This window comes from Furipterus horrens, unplaced genomic scaffold (assembly GCF_987537825.1).
Source record: "Furipterus horrens unplaced genomic scaffold, mFurHor1.1.pri manual_scaffold_5, whole genome shotgun sequence".
Taxonomy (NCBI): domain Eukaryota; kingdom Metazoa; phylum Chordata; class Mammalia; order Chiroptera; family Furipteridae; genus Furipterus; species Furipterus horrens.
The window spans coordinates 81,053,495-81,069,929 of record NW_028327175.1 but is presented as its reverse complement, the minus strand read 5'-3'; the positions used below and the strand labels follow the sequence as shown (position 1 = coordinate 81,069,929).

The window sequence follows — 16,435 nt, the reverse complement described above, 5'->3', positions numbered from 1 at the left end:
ACTTCTTTTCCTCTTTGGGGCAATGGAAACTATATTAACTGAATGGGAAGAATATCGCTGGGGGAATGTGGCGTTCGAAGACAAGTTCATGCATTATTCCCTCTCCATGTGTCCCATAGCTGTGCTTTTTCCGTCCCACTGCTCAGACCTTCGCGTCCTTACCAGTGAAAGCCTGCATGACACAGATGGACCTCTGGGCTTTCCCATAACCAGGCAATGAGTAGTTTTCAGAGCCATTTATGCACTTGCTGTGCCTCCATTTCCTCCCCAGGAAGGGCAGGCACACATGTGCAGGGATCTTTGTGCTCTCCTGCGGCAACCAGCTGCCTGGGCACCTCTGAGGGGCTGGGAATGGATCTCACACTCACTTTCTCTCTGATTTATTGCCTCTCATTTGTCTGACCCTCAGCACTTTAATTTGGTCTCTGCCCGTCACACTCAAGCTTATTGGATAATTTCACTTTTTCCTCCTGATTCTGGTATCTCTTGCAGAAACTGTAATTACAGTGATTGTCTGCTGTGCTATTAATTATGGGAATTGTGATTTATTTATTTATTTGTTTGTTTGTTTGTTTGCAGATTCAGGGGTTAATTGGAAATATCCATGTGCTGTTTTCCCTCCAGATAATTTGGATTGCTGCTCTTAACCGTGTGCCTCCATTTTATCTCCAAGTTAGAACTGGCTGCCGTGGTGCCTGATGCCCGTGTCCGTTTGTGAGAAGGAAACGGGACAGTGTATGAAGACACCCCTCAGAGAGGAAGGGAAGACAGTGTGTCTTCCTCCTCTGCTGCCCCCAAGATAACAGCTGCCTTCCCAAATTAGTCTTGAAATACAAATTCTTCATTTCATTAATTAATCCTTCAACTTACTGGTGTTAACTATGGAAAGAAAGTTGCAGGTATTTGAAAATTAAAGGCAGGTACATATAACAAAGCAGGGGGCAAGCACTGCCAGCTGACTATTTCCTCTGAGAATGAGGGCTAGCTAGAAAAAAACAGTCCCAGGCTTTTTGAGGGGGGGAAGAGAAAGATTATAGACTGCAGACAATACGGACTTAACTTTGGAGAAACCAACAACAACTGCACAGAAAGCCTGTGGCATCAACACATTGAACACAGAGAGGAGAAGGGGGGCTGATCCACCTGTAGTTGCCTGTCAGACAGGAAAGAATGACACGCATTCAGGCTGGGGTGCTGCACTAGGTGAGACAATCACTGTGCTGTTGTTGGATGTCATTGTTCACCCACAAGGGGCCAGAGACCATCTCTACCAAGATCACCTGTGCTTGGAAGCATGTTCTTTGTCAGTCTCTGGTATGGATAGGGGTCTGGATCCCTGTTATTATGAGCACAAAACGGGAAATTAAGACTAGATGACTCAGTCAGCAATTCCTAATCTCTGAATTATTCTTGCAAGTAAAGTGTAATATGATATACATTAAAAATAAAATAAAATCAGATTGCATTTTTAAAATTCTTTGAGAATATCACACTACACTGTGGGATAATCAGAAGAGCTCCTGAGTTCAGGAAAACCAGTGTTGGGAATTCTGCTCTAGAGGCTCTCTCCCTCTTTTTTTTTAAATTCTGTTTTTAATCTCTTCAGGGATGAAGAAATAAAGTTCCATGGTCTCTTGTTTGAATAGATATGTTGCAGAGTTTAAAATTTTTCAGATTTCAGAAGAGTAACATGGAATATATATCCCTGTGGTGGCAGCATCCAGTAATCAGCCCCATTAATATTTTTGCAGTGAAATGTATAAATATGTATAACTATCTGAAGAGTTGTGTATAAATATTCTAAGAGTTAGATTTAAAAAAAAAAGACTATAAATGGTCTCATGTCAAGTTTTGTCAAAAATGAATAGAAAAAACTTTTGTAGGTTTTCAGGTTTTTGGATTTGTTTTTGTCTTTTGTGATTGCAAATGAGGAACTGTATACCTGTATTTCCAAAATCAATTTGCTTCATCCACATTTAGAAGGAACAGAGAAAGGCAAATCTTGTTTTTCTTTTAAACTTAAGGAGATGTGAGGCCGATTTAATTAAAAACAACTGCTGCCACTAACAGTTCATCCAGATGGTGACCACCTTCATCTCTATGGGTAGGTCTTTAAGTCTGTTTCTGTACGGTGACCTTTGAGTCACCTATGTAAGGAATCAAGTCATTAAGTGGTAGAGATATTGAAACAAACCCATAATTTCCTGGAACTTACTCTTATTGGCCTTAAGGAAGCATATTTGCAGGATGTTTGGAAATAGTTATTAATTTCAAGGGTAGGATTTCACATTAAAAACATACGAGCATTTTAGGGAGTGCTATCACTAGATTTGACTGATTGGAAAAGGCTCCCCCGTACCCCACCCCCGTTCAAACTGATGGCTGCTCTAAGCTTATGTGCAAACACCACAAAGCCAGAGCCAATAAAGGAATCATTCATTTCAGAAAAGCTTAGCAATATCTACCAAATTCAATAATAAATATAAGTAGGTTTAAATGTATGGATTTGCAATTTTTACCTGGTTCATTAGGACATAAAGCACATTTCTTAAATAATATAAGAAAATTGTGTAAATTCAAGAGATAATGCTTCCATCTCATTTTTGTTCAGGATGTGTCTAGATATAAATACAGATAATTCACTGAGTTTATCAGTATTTTACTGATGATAAGCACCAGTCAGCACTATCATGCTTTGCTATGGAACAGTTCCTAAAATGATATTATGTCCCTCGATACACAATTAGAAAGAAGCTTGTAGTCAAATTTAAACTCTATTTTTGGCTTTCAGGGTACTGGGAGAGCATCAGAGCTCATTGAAAGAGACAAGAAATGCAATGAAAAACGGCATGCAGCAACGAGAGAACCTGATACTAAAAGATTAGTTCAAGAAAATGTTTTTCACATCCTGATCTTGAGACTTGTTACCAAAAAAGCAATAAGAGTTTGTAGGGTTCAGTCAAAGTTCCAATCATTTGTGATTGGTGATACTGTTATTTTGGGCTGTTACTCAGAGCTCAAAGAAGGAGACTTGCAGGTTGTTTTCATTTCTCTCTGAGCCAAGTCTGAGGTTGACTCCACTCCAAAACAGGGAAGGAACACATTGCGGCAGCCATCTAAGCCTGAGCAATCCCAGGCCAAGTGAGGAGCAGGAAGGTGAGCGTTACGGCTGGGAGCTTCTGTTTTCTATTAACTACACTGAACAAACAGAGGAGAAAGGATCAGGGAGAGGTAGCCTGTCAAAGGCCAGCGATTGCTCTCTTGTGGTTAAAATCAACTTAGGATTTTGACAAAGGTTCATGGAAAACTCCAGTCACTAGTATCTCCAGTTAAAGTCACTCTACAAATGTCCAAGGGCTGAGGAAAACTGCCCTCAATTTAGGCATGTTATTTTTGCCCTCTTTCATTTTAATGAAATTACAAATGTACCAAAACCTAGAGAGAGGAATGTGACAGTAACTGAAATAGCACCTCAGATGAATAAATATCAATACTCTGAGATTTTACTTCACACTTTTGCCCCATCCCCATTTCTGCCATATTCTCAGGAGGAAAAAGTGATCAGATACTATCTTTATATTGTTATAATGATTACAACAAACTTTAGGTGAAGTAAAAGCCATCCATTACATTAGACAAATAATTTGAAATTCCTGAAGCGAAGAGTGAAATGGTCCAATTTGACTTTCCAAAAATCTAGTTGGCATGGAGTTGTTCATTTTAACAATCTGCCCTCTTGAGCTGGTCCTTCTACCCAAAATGTCTTGCTCCTACCAGCCCCCCAACCCCACAGTCCACAGGGAACCATCACGCAGTCTGCCAAGGCTTTCTCCAACCAGAGGCCTTTGCTGATCAGCCCACAACATACCTCAGCAACACCCTCACCCTCCAGGCAGTATTCTTTCCCTACAGAATTTTAATTTCTTTCTGAAAAGTTACTGTTGTCTACTCATGTTCTTTTTTGGGACAATGAGCATGTCAGGCCCACCTACTAAAGGGTGAGGTCCTGTGGGAGTGGGGGGCACTGGGACCTTTTATTCCCATCTCTGTGTCAGCATCTAGCACAGAGCTGGCTCCCAGCAGAAAGCTGGGAATCAGTAAGATGGAAATCAGGCATTGGAAGTAATGAACATCAGGCAGCAGGCCAAGGAGAAATGAATGAGTCTTGGCTTCCTTTCTGAGAGCTGCATAATGTAGGGACAGAGCTCGGTGGAGGATTCAGGCGTTCTCAATTGCTGCTTAGCTTTGCCACTTTTGAACTGTGCCACATTTCACAAGTGACCTGACTTCGCAGGGCCTCAGTTTCCTTAACAGTCAAATGAAGGGAGTATTTGTTACTGCCTCTGGAGCAGATGTTTGAGTTCAGCAAATTACAAAAGTTGAAAAAGATGGAGGTGACAAAAAGCTGCGGTGTGACAGCGGTAAATATGGTAGTTATTACTGCATCTTTTCAAGATCAAGATAGTTTTTGTCACAGTATTTTCAGGCCTGCTAAGATCATGACTATACTGCAGAACCCCAAACTGTCATTAGATTGCATCTGAAACACTCAAGAAACGTGCATTAAATGCACTGACTCAAGAGTATGTGGGTGTGTGGGTGTGGTGTATGGGGGGCAGGGTGTTGGTAGAAAGAAAACTTATCATAACAAAGAATCACCTGAAACACAAGACTTGCCTTCTCCCCTCAAATCTTAACAGGTTTACAACTGACCTTTATCTTTCCAAAAATAATTTTTCTAAATATACTTCTAAATTCACAGCTGTTTTCCTTCTCCTTTGTGATAGTGGTTTTAGATCTAAAATGGAGCATCAATTATACACAGTCAATATTTATTATTATACTCCATTGAATGCCATCATCATTCTCCAAAACACGTTGAAGTTAGGTCTGTGGCATTTCCCTTTCCTCCGAAGTGGGTCCTTTTATGTCTCTGCTAATGGCTGAGAAGAGGAGGAGAGAAAGACTAAATGCTTTATTAAGAGGCTAGAGCTATTTTTCTCATTTGCATAAACCTTGTATCTTAATGCAGTATCACCGAAAAGGGGCCCGGGGTGGTCCCTGAAGATTGGGTATACTATAAAGGTTTCAACCAAAATCAATGGATCCAAGTTGTTTCTAATTCCATTTGGGAAGTATTCTGTGGCCCCGCTATGCATCCTGTAGACAGCAGCATCCTCTTAATGCTACAGTCCTGGAAACCAGGCTGTCTAGGTCAGTGAAGGACACCAGCTGTTTAAGCACTCTTTGATTCTTGAAATGTTCCTTTGCAAGAATAATCGGCAGTTCAGACCTCTGTGAGACAGGTCTCCAGCACTCAGCAAGCTGGATTTTTTGCACAAACACCTGCTCTCCCTCCTTTCTCTGGGCAGAGGCTTCTTACAGTAACTTGAGGAGTGTCCAAATCAGTTTATCATATCGGCTAGTGAAGCAGGCAGCCTTGTTCTTACCCTTCATAACAGACACTTTCCTCTATGATGTATTGACTTTCAAACATTAATATTAAGGAGGCTGTAAGTGGGCAAGTGGTTTTACTTAACACAGTGGTGTCACGAGATAATCAATTCCTCCTAAAACTGTGGTTGAGAAGCATTTGCATCTTTCCTCTCACCTGAAGCCTGCAATCAAGGGCCATAAAGTGGAATGAGCCTTGCATACCTACATGTCTGCAACCCCTGTGTACTCCTTTCATAGATTTTTATTACTGAAGCCATTAGGGACGTTCAGCCACTCTCTCCACATAAGCATAGATGCATCATGTATTCAACTATTATCTTAAGTGCAGTTTCCATTTGTACTTGCATCTCTTCCCCACCTTCCTTCTGTTCCCCGTTCTTTGATGTGCTGGATAGGACGTAAACTTCGGTGTCACAGAGACCTGGGTTTGCATCTTGGCTTTCCCTTTTAATGGATGTGCTGCAGATATTGACTGTGTACTCTCCGGACGTGTTGTTTAACCACCCTGAGCCTCAGTTTCCTTGTGTGCAAGTGGAGATGTTAAGGCCTGTCTCCCTAGGTTGCTGTGATGTTAAATAAAGTAATATGCATATGCACCTTGTATACAGAAGGTGCTCAATAAACTTCCACTTCCACCCTATCCATTCTGCATTTCCCAAATCACAGTTTTCCTTTGCATTCGTGTGAGTACTGTGATCCACATTTTTAAAATCACACAATATGAATCACGCCATGCTGAGACAGACTCTTGTTCCTCTCCAGCTGTCCACCTCCGGAGATAGGAAGCTTGGTGACCTCAAGGAAGAAGGAGGGAAGGAGAAGCAGAGAGGGCTTCTTCTCTACTGAAGAAGCAAAATACCAGTTACTGGGGCTACTTGAAAATTTAAGGCATTCCAAGAAAAGCTACTGAAAGGCAATTTTTAATATCCCAACTGACAAACATTTTTTGAGGACTACAATTTTTATATACATTATACTGAGAAACATAATTTTCATTGAGTTATATCTGACACTTGTTTTTGACTAACTTTTGGCATCTGAATCCAAAAATGACCCCAGTTTTTCTCTATCACATTAACTTTTTAAGGTACAGGTTACCCTCCCATTGTCCCAAAAATCATAAAATGTACATACAAAGGAAAATGAAGAAAAACAATTACCTGAATATACTGTTGATTTAGAGTTATTTTATTCATAGAAAGGCTATATATTGTTGCTGTAAGTCAGATTGTGTGCAAGTAGTAAAGTTCTGCTACCAAACATACATATTAAGGTATTTTATCTTTTCAAATAACAGGCTAGGAAATGCCAAAATGAGATACTTGAAACAGTCTCCTCCAGCTGGCAAAGCTTTCACAAATTGCTTCATGAGACCCAGTTTTATGTGCAGAGATGGGAATAGAATGTTATTTCTTTCAACAAGTGGCTCATGTAGAATGTCTGGATCACCAGGTTTGAGGTCAGATCTTGCAGGCCAATCTGACTCCACTCAATGCTTCTCACAAGCTGTGCTGTCCCACATACACAGAAAACAGGGATACTTGGTGTATCCGCGTTGCTGACCAAGCAGGAAGCAGACCAATTGAAGGTCAACACAGATGATCCAGTTGTGCTTGTGATATTGCAACAGATCAATGACTCTCTTTATGTCTTCATATTCTTCACGAAAACAACTGAATGGCCAATTGAGACTGTACCAAATAAATTGCCATTGTGGAGGAGGACACACTTCAAGCTCTGCTTTGAGCTACTGATGAACTGTTGCCATTCAGTTGTGTTATAGATTGGAATTCCTAATTCCCCATTAAACCATGTATATTATGGCAATACACAAAGCCACCATCACTTCGAAAGTACTGCAGAAATGCACTTTCTCTTGATCGAAAGTAGGATACCTTTTCAAGCAAGTTTTTCTCATGCAGTCTTGATGCTAGGAGTTCTGAAGCCTTTTTGGATAGTCCCAAATCTCATGCCAAATCATTCAACTCATGCTGATCAAATCCCTGATGAACTCAGTAATCTTCAATTTCAAAATCTTCATCGTTGCTATCACTTAGTTCTTCACCATACTCCTGTTTTTTGAAAGAGGGTGGTTCAATGAAAACTGGCACTGGGATTTCAGCTGAATGAGGCACTGGGCATATAGCTGATGGTAGACTAGGATACTCTATTTTACATTTATTTTTCTTGTTATATCCTGACATTTTCACTAAAGTAATAGTCACTTGAATGATCTCTGGGCTCTTGCCAAACCGTAGGTATACCAAATGGCAATTTATCACATGCTCCCTTCGTCCACATCCGTAAACTCTCGACACACTGCTTTGCACACCTTGTGAGGGGCCCAAGATTTACCTTGATCACCAAGTTTTACTTTAAAATATGGAAAAAAGCCTTGCCTGACAAATGCACTGATGTTTGTCCTTTGACTGGGAATGGTGATACTGCCACAGATATAACAAAATGAATCAGGGTTGTTTAGGCACTTACAATGAGAAACAGCAGAGGCAGACATGGTATGAAGGAAAGGAAATAAGTACGTATGTAAATAAAACAATACTGCTAATTCCTTGTTTACAGACTAGAAGTCGGACTACACTTCAGAATACGATTCACTATATAGAGCAGCACACAATCTCTTACCACACTGTCTCATGTGTAACTGAATAGCCTAGACAAGTATGAACCTGTCGCTGGTCTCCAAGGTCATCCCCCACCCCTCCCCACTTGAGGGATGTTTGCTCTCAAGCAATAGGAGAGCACTAGTGCTTCCCTCTATCCAGGCTCAATCCAGCCTAGAGTGGTCGCATTAAGATAAGCTGTACAGAAAAAAACTTGACGTGATAGAAGAAAACTAACTGCAGTCTTGAAATCAGCATGCCTATTTAAGTCTAAAACATCTGGAAAATCGAACTCAACAGGAATTATGTTAAGAACTGTTCCCCTCTGTTATCTCACTAACAATCTTGAGATAATTTTACCCACTCCAAAAGTGGAAACTGAGGCTCAGGAAATGTCGGCAATTTCCAATAGTCCCAGTTAGTCAGTAGAACCAAGGAATTCAAACCCCATGTTTTTACCCTCTGCTCCCCTGTATTTATTAGCAATAGTTTGATTTCATGTATGAGCTTTTAAACCAACTTTGATTCAGATTTTTAAAGACAATCACACTGTAAAGGCAAAGATGAAGAGGTCAGGAAGTTGGAAGCAATAAAAATGAAAATGTTACCTTTAGTGTAAAACCCCACTAAACTCCGAATATGATTAAATGGTAACAAGTTAGGACTACTATGGGACTTGAACTTGGTGCTGATGTTGAAACAATGGCAGTGTCCCATGCTGGAATTTCTCCGCTCTAGCTTGAGGAACTTTTCCCAGCTTCCCTGCTGTGCCTACAGCAGCCTGCTGACAGTGACTTTGAACCGGGCCTGTGCCATCCCTCCTGTTTGCCACATGCAGTACCACTCACTGACACAGTGATTACCCCTAGAGTTTCCAAACCAGATGCAATTCAGGGGGCTACCAGGAAAGAGTGCAGAAAAAAAAATCAGCCCTGTTCTCTTCGGAAAGAGCACTCACCCAGGTGCATAGAACTTTTATAGACCAACCTCTACCATAATCCTAAGACAGAGCCTGAGACAACCACCACTAGTTCCCAACTACATTTCCTACCGTGTGCAGCTCCAGTGGCCACTTTGCCTCAACTCCTAATCCTCTTGCCCAGCACCACACCTCCAGGTGTGTCCTTGGCCTTGGAAATGAGTTACAAAGTCATGTCCTGGCTCAGGGTCACTCCATGTACTGCCCTCCCTAATCACAGTCACACAACCACTCCCTTCTTCATTGGGGGCACAATTGCCTAGAATTGTACAATCTCAGAGACTGGAGGAGGTTCACAGGCTTTTACATTTTATGTATTTTCAATGTACAGGTGAAGAAAGTAGGAGCCCAGTGAGGCTACATGTCTTGCTCGGGGTCACACTAGTAGAGTCCTCTTCTTCCTGTTAAGGGCAGTGTAAATTACTGATTACCTTTAAGACATCCCATGATGGCAATAGGAATGTGCTTTTTAAGAGAGTTACTGAAACATGGTATTGATTTTCCTCATAGAAAAAGTGCCACTACTATCATTTCTTTTTTATTTCTACACCACATTTTATATTTGCTAGTTTACAGATAAGTAATTTTTGTCATAATTTTACCACTTATTATTAAAATGTTCATTGGATGCCCATATTCTGGAAGATGATGCTGTTGTACCAAATCAGACACAAATTATACTGATAGAGCCAAGGCCAAGTGCGCTGGTGAACTATTTGCTGCAGCTGCGCATGTAGACAGATGGGGAGCAGCCCAACCGAGTCTTTAAAACAAGCAACGTCCGTTCATCTGTGTGTATAGACACTGGGTCCTGCCAGGTTCACTTGCTAAGATTGACACACAGCAACCTACACATGACAGTAAAGATGAGCAGAGTACTGCAGGCAGCAGTGGTGATGTGCTTTTCCTGAGTGGCATGAAGGTTGCCCTCAGAGCTTTCAGCGGCCAGGCAGTAAAGTTGGGGTGAGAAAGGCTTCCTAAGACCATGGAAAACTGTGGGAATGTTTCCAGCTGGAGAAGGCCAGCCCCTCTACTTTGGGCAGCCACTGCTCAGCTCCAGGGTGTTGGCCGTGTGTAATGTTGGCTAGCAAAGACAGGTCTCTGATTTTTTTGTTTTTTTAAAGATTTTATCCATTTATTTTTAGAGGTGGGGAGGGAGGGAGAAAGAAAGGGAGAGAAACATCAATGCGTGGTTGCCTCTCACACACCCCCGACCAGGGACCCGGCCCACAACGCACGCATGTGCCCTGACTGGGAATCGAACCAGCGACACTTTGGTTCACAGGCCAGCACTCAATCCACTGAGCCACACCAGCCAGGGCTGGGTGGTTTTTTTTTTTTTTGTTAAGATGCCAGAAATCTGGAGTTGTATGTTAACCCTCCCCAACCTTGTTAGCAACTATTTATAGTTCTTTTGTCCTCTGTGAGCCAGCTTTGGCCAAGTCCTACCAATTTCGTGAGTCCAGGTAGCATTTTCTGAAGCAGGACTTGGGCAGAGAACTGAAGTAGTGTTGGGGTAAGTGTGAGTGGTACTCGGCCTGGAAATTACAGCACAAGGATTTTTCATCTGGGCTAAGAGTGTGTAGAAAGTCAACACAATTCTTGTCCATGTAACTCAGACTAAAGTTGTGTAATTAATTTTAGATGAACCCAAATAGATCTACTAAATTCACCAACAGATGCCTATTAAAATTAAGAACTTTCTTAGGGTTTTCCACGAATTTTGTGGGTTGGGAAAGAGTAGGATTATAACTTTATAGTAATGGTGCATTTTACGAAGGGCATTTCTCTTCAGGCTAAGACTAGGGAAAGGTTGATAAATTAGATGGAAAATTCAGGCATAATAAGCTTACTTAAGAAGTAAATTACTTAACTCTTGCTTAGAATCCTCACATTAACAGTCTCCCCATTATCTAATTTTCTGGATTGCTGCTTTAGTCTAAGTCATATTTAGCCTGGATAAGAACGGTCACAGAGAGGGAAACCAACAAATGTGTGCAAATGCCTAAAAGTATCTTTAGGTAGCACTTTTAAAGTTTCAAAGATTAGGTAAACAACGTCATTAATTGCAGGAGCCCAGCTAGTTCAAGGTTTTGAAACTTAGTGGAAAGTTCTTGTTTGTTTTTGTCCTTCTGGCCACTGTAAGTCTGTACTGCTATGGTCTTAGTGGGGAGACCCAACCTATGTTCTGCAGGATGGGAAATGACAGTGACTGAACTGGAATCTCTCCACAAAGTAATTACTTCCACAAGAAAATATGTTTTCTATATATTTATGAGGGTTAGAGCCCAAAATTGTGTAGGAAGGGAATAATATATCAAAACCTCAGCTGAAGAAAACTGTCATGTGTTCATGTGGACTGGCCAAGGTTAACCAGTACTGCCAGAACACTCACCCATACAATGTACATGTTAAGAACCTGAAGGTATGATGATAGAAAGACACATAAAACAGCTATTTTTCCTGGCATAGAACCCTACTGTAAACCTGGAGATATTTAATTAACCCATCTCAGCCATGATCCTGGCTATGTGTAAGGATTAAGAGAAGACACTGAATTGTATAATAGATTTCTTCTGCATGCAGTGCTCTTCCTGCCAGCCTCTGGGGTTCAGAATGTTGCATCTAACCCATGCAATCTTAAGATGAAAAAAGATAAAATTGGGAGATATAACAAAATAGCAGGACTCTGTCTTATTAGCTTGTAGGACATTTGCTCAAAAATGAATGCAATTGTGGAAGGATAGGGATTCATTTGACATGTCAAGAAAATTTAATCTTTAAAAGTATACATATATTTCCAAAGATTTCTAAAGAAATGAGAGTCAGCCTTTTGAGTCTCCATTATTCTTTCACTATGTGCGGCAAACTCTCTGAGGTAATATGCTTCTGTGTAAAACTATAATTCTGCTCTTGAGTCCTTGGTAAATGTTGCCACTTCCTATTCTCCATATACTTTCTCATCCAGAATGTAACAGCTGACTGGTGTCTGCTTTATGTTTTACTTAACTCTTATTATTGATTTCACCTCTTTAATGGTATACTGAATAGAAACCATGAGAAGCAAATAAGGGCACCTCAGAGCTTCTTCACTTTAGGATCAGATTCTCCAGAATAGGAAGAACTGAAAAATGAATGAATCAATCAATGAATCAATGAAAAAAGGAACAAACTGTTGCTTTTTACCTGTCTGTAAATGCATGTTTATGTCTCTTAGTTATGGGTCACCATTTTGAACAAGTAATCATTTAAAGTTTAATTTTAATCTACACATCAGAGCTTAAGATACGAAATTGCTTAGGCTATTCTTTCAGCCTCTCTCCCTCTTGATTTCCAAGATAAAGCAAATTAATTAATGTGCTGCACTTTTCAACTGAAAAAATGATTAAGACCCAGCTGTGTCTGTAAAATTATAAGTTGCAATGCAACACTCTGGACTTATTAATTTTTTTTTTTTTTTTGGCATGAAAAAGAGACACAGGTATCTTATATTAAGTGGTATTCTAAAAAGTGTAAATTAGCAGTTTGTTACTAAGTCTGACTTTCCTACACACAAATCTTAAATGATTCATGGACTAATGTAAAACAGCTTTGTTCAAAAAAGATCCTCTCTGGCAGGCTACTTCTATGGCTTTACTACTCTGGAGAGATGAAAAGATATCTTCATTTTACATTAATTTCCCCAGTAGATCAACACTTATTTGAAATATGCCTCAGATTTATGCGGTATTTACTGTTTTAATAGTCTTTTCCACTGTATCCAGCTGCTCTAGATGGAATAGCTTTTACTTTTAAGATTTAGGAGAATTTTTCTACACATAAAGAGCTTCTTTAGGAAAATACAGATGGGTAGAACAGTATATCTGGCATTTTTATTCACTACTATTTCATTGCAAGGTAGTATATAAGACTAAAATACACAGAGATATGCTTTTTTAAAATCAACAATGCCATTTCAGGATGTTGCTTCAGATTCTCCGTACAGTATTCTTCAGAATCTGAAAGAGCCATTTACTTTTTTTTAATCATAGATTATATAGTCGTATATATGTCTAAGGTCAATATAGAATTACTGTAGAATTACATAACCTAGGGGTGAAAACCTCAACTAAGGGGGTCAAAAAGGTAATGAAATAAGTGAATGGGACCAGTTATAGGGGGGTGTCTGTGTGTGTTGGGGACAGGGGTGCAGTGCCTGAGAGGAAGTGTCACTTAGGTCAATAAGAAAGATATTCTGATTTTTATATAAGAAAGTTAGAAATCTCCTGATTTTTCAATATTGGCAACTACAAATTTTTGTAAGATCCTAAGCTGGTCAAACACAACATGTCTGAGGGATGGCATGTTGTTGTAAACCTGCTGAGAAGGAAGTATTTACCTTAACGAATATTTCCTCAGTTGTCCACATTTTGGGGAATGCAGTTTCATAACTGTGAAATAGCCACCTATAAGGGCCTATTTATTACAGGCTTAGGACAAAGGAACTAAGGTTCTATGTCATATGTTTGGGAGAAACTTTGCAAAGGAACTCAGATGCCTGGCGAAGAAGGGTGCAGTGGGTAATGGAGGGGTGTAGATCCCTTATGTAAAACACAATAATCAGTGAATTCACATTGGACACGACGTGAAGCAGAGACCTCTTTTAAATTTATCTTCAAGACCATTTCGTTTTATGAGTTGAATGAAGCTGACTTGCAAAGAAAAAAATTCCTTCTTGGCTCTTTGGCAGGGTGAAGTAGAGAAATAAAGTCTCCCCGCTGAACTACTATGAGGTCAGAAGCCTTGCTGCTATATTTCACACTGCTACACTTTGCTGGGGCTGGTTTCCCAGAAGATTCTGAGCCAATCAGTATTTCGCATGGCAACTGTAAGTACCCACAATCCCACTCTCTCTCTTTGGGGACACTAGCCTGCATCAACCAGGAAGACATAAAAATTAAAAGTTTAACAAATAGAAGGCTTATTAGTTAATTCAAGTCTAGGCAAATAGGTGAGATGCCTGTTCTGTAAGTCCATTAAATATTGTTGTGAGACAAATATGTGTGAGCATTTGAAACATTCCTTAATACCTTCGATGAAGTCTCAGTTACTACACAGAGGCCGTGATCATGTGAGAAACTACCTGTGGGAGAATATCGCTCTCACTTGGTGGGTATTAGCAGTGTTGCACATTTTCATATGTAATTAATATGTGAATATTGTTATAAGAACAGAAAACAGTAAGACTGCTTTGGAGTACTTTAGAGACAAAAGTTAACCTTTTTTAGACTTAGAAGTTATATCTGCTAAATTTAGGTAGAGTGAATTTTAATTCAGAGAGCCTATTTTAACTATTTATAGAACTTTCCTTTGGTCTACTTCATTGTCAAAGGGAGAAAGCAACATGATTAAGAATTCAGTTGACTCCTCAAATGAAGAAAGTTTTAACTATGTGTTGGCTGAAACAGTCTATTTACTACTTTCTTTACTTCCCTCCAAAAGACAAAATATTTTATCACAGTAAAGATGAAAAAGAACATTTTCCCAAATATTTATTTTCCCAGTAATTATCCCAAAACAAGCATGAATGAAACATAAAAAAGGTGTGTAACATTAGTATGGAATAGTAACAAGATCCATTAATGCCCAGCTTTCGGATGAATGGTCTGGGTTGAAAAAGATAATTTTACATGAAGGTGAGGTGCCAAGACTGATACATAAAACAATTAGAGGACAGAAGTCAGAGCATGATTAAGGCCAAATTATGTAGTTCAAGATAATCATTCTTAAAGTGGTAGAGTCCACATAATTCAAGGTACAAATTTATTTATCTCCATTTGAGACAGTTATACAGAAGAGAACCCAGCCCAAATGTGCTGCTGAAAAACATACTTCAGTGTGCAGTCAATCCCTGATAGTGAAGAGACATGATATTTTCTAGCAATTCCTTGATGAATGGGTACATGAAATTTCAGAGTAGTGGAGGGAAAAGCATGAGATAATCTCTACTAAGTTTAATTGTGAGTAAAATATACTGCGGCTCTTGAATAAGATACCCACTGTGAGTCATGGTAAGATACTACAAGAGTTTCAAGTGAGGGGTCTGAGCATAAATCTGAATGGTTTTTAGTCATTATATGCCCCTCCCCCACTCCCAGAAAAACAAGTACCTTTTCTATGTGACTCATCTTTCTTTCCTCCTTAGTTTCTTTAAAGGGGTGCCCCTGTTCCAGAATTTGTAGGTTTAAGGCAGAGAGATTTTTGAGAAGTAGATATTACTAAAGGTCAGATATTATTACAAATTGCCCACTCTCGACCAAAGAGAACTGTAAGAAAGGGGAAATGTGCTCATGAGACTCTCCAAGTCAGGGAATTTCCAGATCACCGGACTGGCTACACTCAGTTTGACCCTGTCCTGTCAAAGCTCCCATTTCTGTGAGATTAGCCAATTGCTTAACTCAAGAGTGAACTTCCCACAGTTCCTAGAATGCCAACCAACCTAGCAGGGCTGCCTTCAATGGTAGATTATTCCAACGGGACGCCTGTGGAGACTGTATTTTTCTTCTGGCTCCTGGTCGAGGGCTCTCGCCTCCAGACCACATTGCTGCTGTAGTGATTGATGGGAAGGCTGCTTTGAAATAGTTTTGTCCCGAGACAAGATCTTTGGCAGACTGCCTCTCAGGCTTAGCACTCTAAAGAAGATGAAAAGAAAACTGGGAAAAAAGAGCACCTTCATGTAAAGGGTTCACTTGCAAGTTTAAGCCTCAGGAAAAGGGACAAGTCAGAAATTGTGACACTTAGAAATGTAAGTCCAGGCTTACATTTCTGGAAATGAAGCTGTAACTTGATCACCCATAAAGAGCACCCTTCTGCCTCAATTTTTCCTAAAATAACAGACTCATTGAAGGTGGAAAATGGTGTCTTGATCTGACTTAAATATGGTTTTGTTTTGTGGACAGGCCCCCCCTCCCCCGCCCCCTTCTCTCCCTGCCCTGTCAAATCTTGGCTTGATTTCCTTTTCCCTTTCTTGCCCCATCTCCTCTTTTCACAGATACAAAACAGTATCCGGTGTTTGTGGGCCACAAGCCAGGACGGAACACCACACAGAGGCACAGACTGGACATCCAGATGATTATGATCATGAATAGAACCCTCTACATTGCTGCTAGGTGAGTGACCTTGTCCTCAACTCTGCCTTCCAGGCACCTGAAGGTCCTAAGATAGAAATGTACCCACTGTGCATCATTTTAAAGAGCATGATACCCCCAAACAAAGCATTATTTAAAGGCTACTTTAGTTTGTCAAGCAATTATTATTCTTTCAAGATTTTGTTTTTAACTTTATGTGGATTTAGATAGAAATAATTGCCTATTTTGGAGTTTAGACTAAAGTAATAAAT

At 40.1% G+C, this 16,435-nt stretch overlaps 1 protein-coding gene across 3 annotated transcripts in view; it reads left to right on the top strand.

Moving 5' to 3' along the window:
- The window catches only part of SEMA6A (semaphorin 6A), a 123,618-nt gene that overhangs the window by 51,901 nt on the left and 55,282 nt on the right, over positions 1 to 16,435 (top strand). For 2 of the 3 annotated variants that reach the window (XM_090276610.1, XM_090276608.1), the window contains exons 2-3: positions 13,787 to 13,924; positions 16,088 to 16,205. In XM_090276610.1, the coding sequence (XP_090132736.1) occupies positions 13,825 to 13,924; positions 16,088 to 16,205 (218 nt within the window). In that variant the 5' untranslated portion in view covers positions 13,787 to 13,824. Of the gene's footprint in view, positions 1 to 2,917; positions 3,157 to 13,786; positions 13,925 to 16,087; positions 16,206 to 16,435 lie in introns of those variants that run through there. The other variant, XM_090276609.1, reaches the window with a different exon arrangement.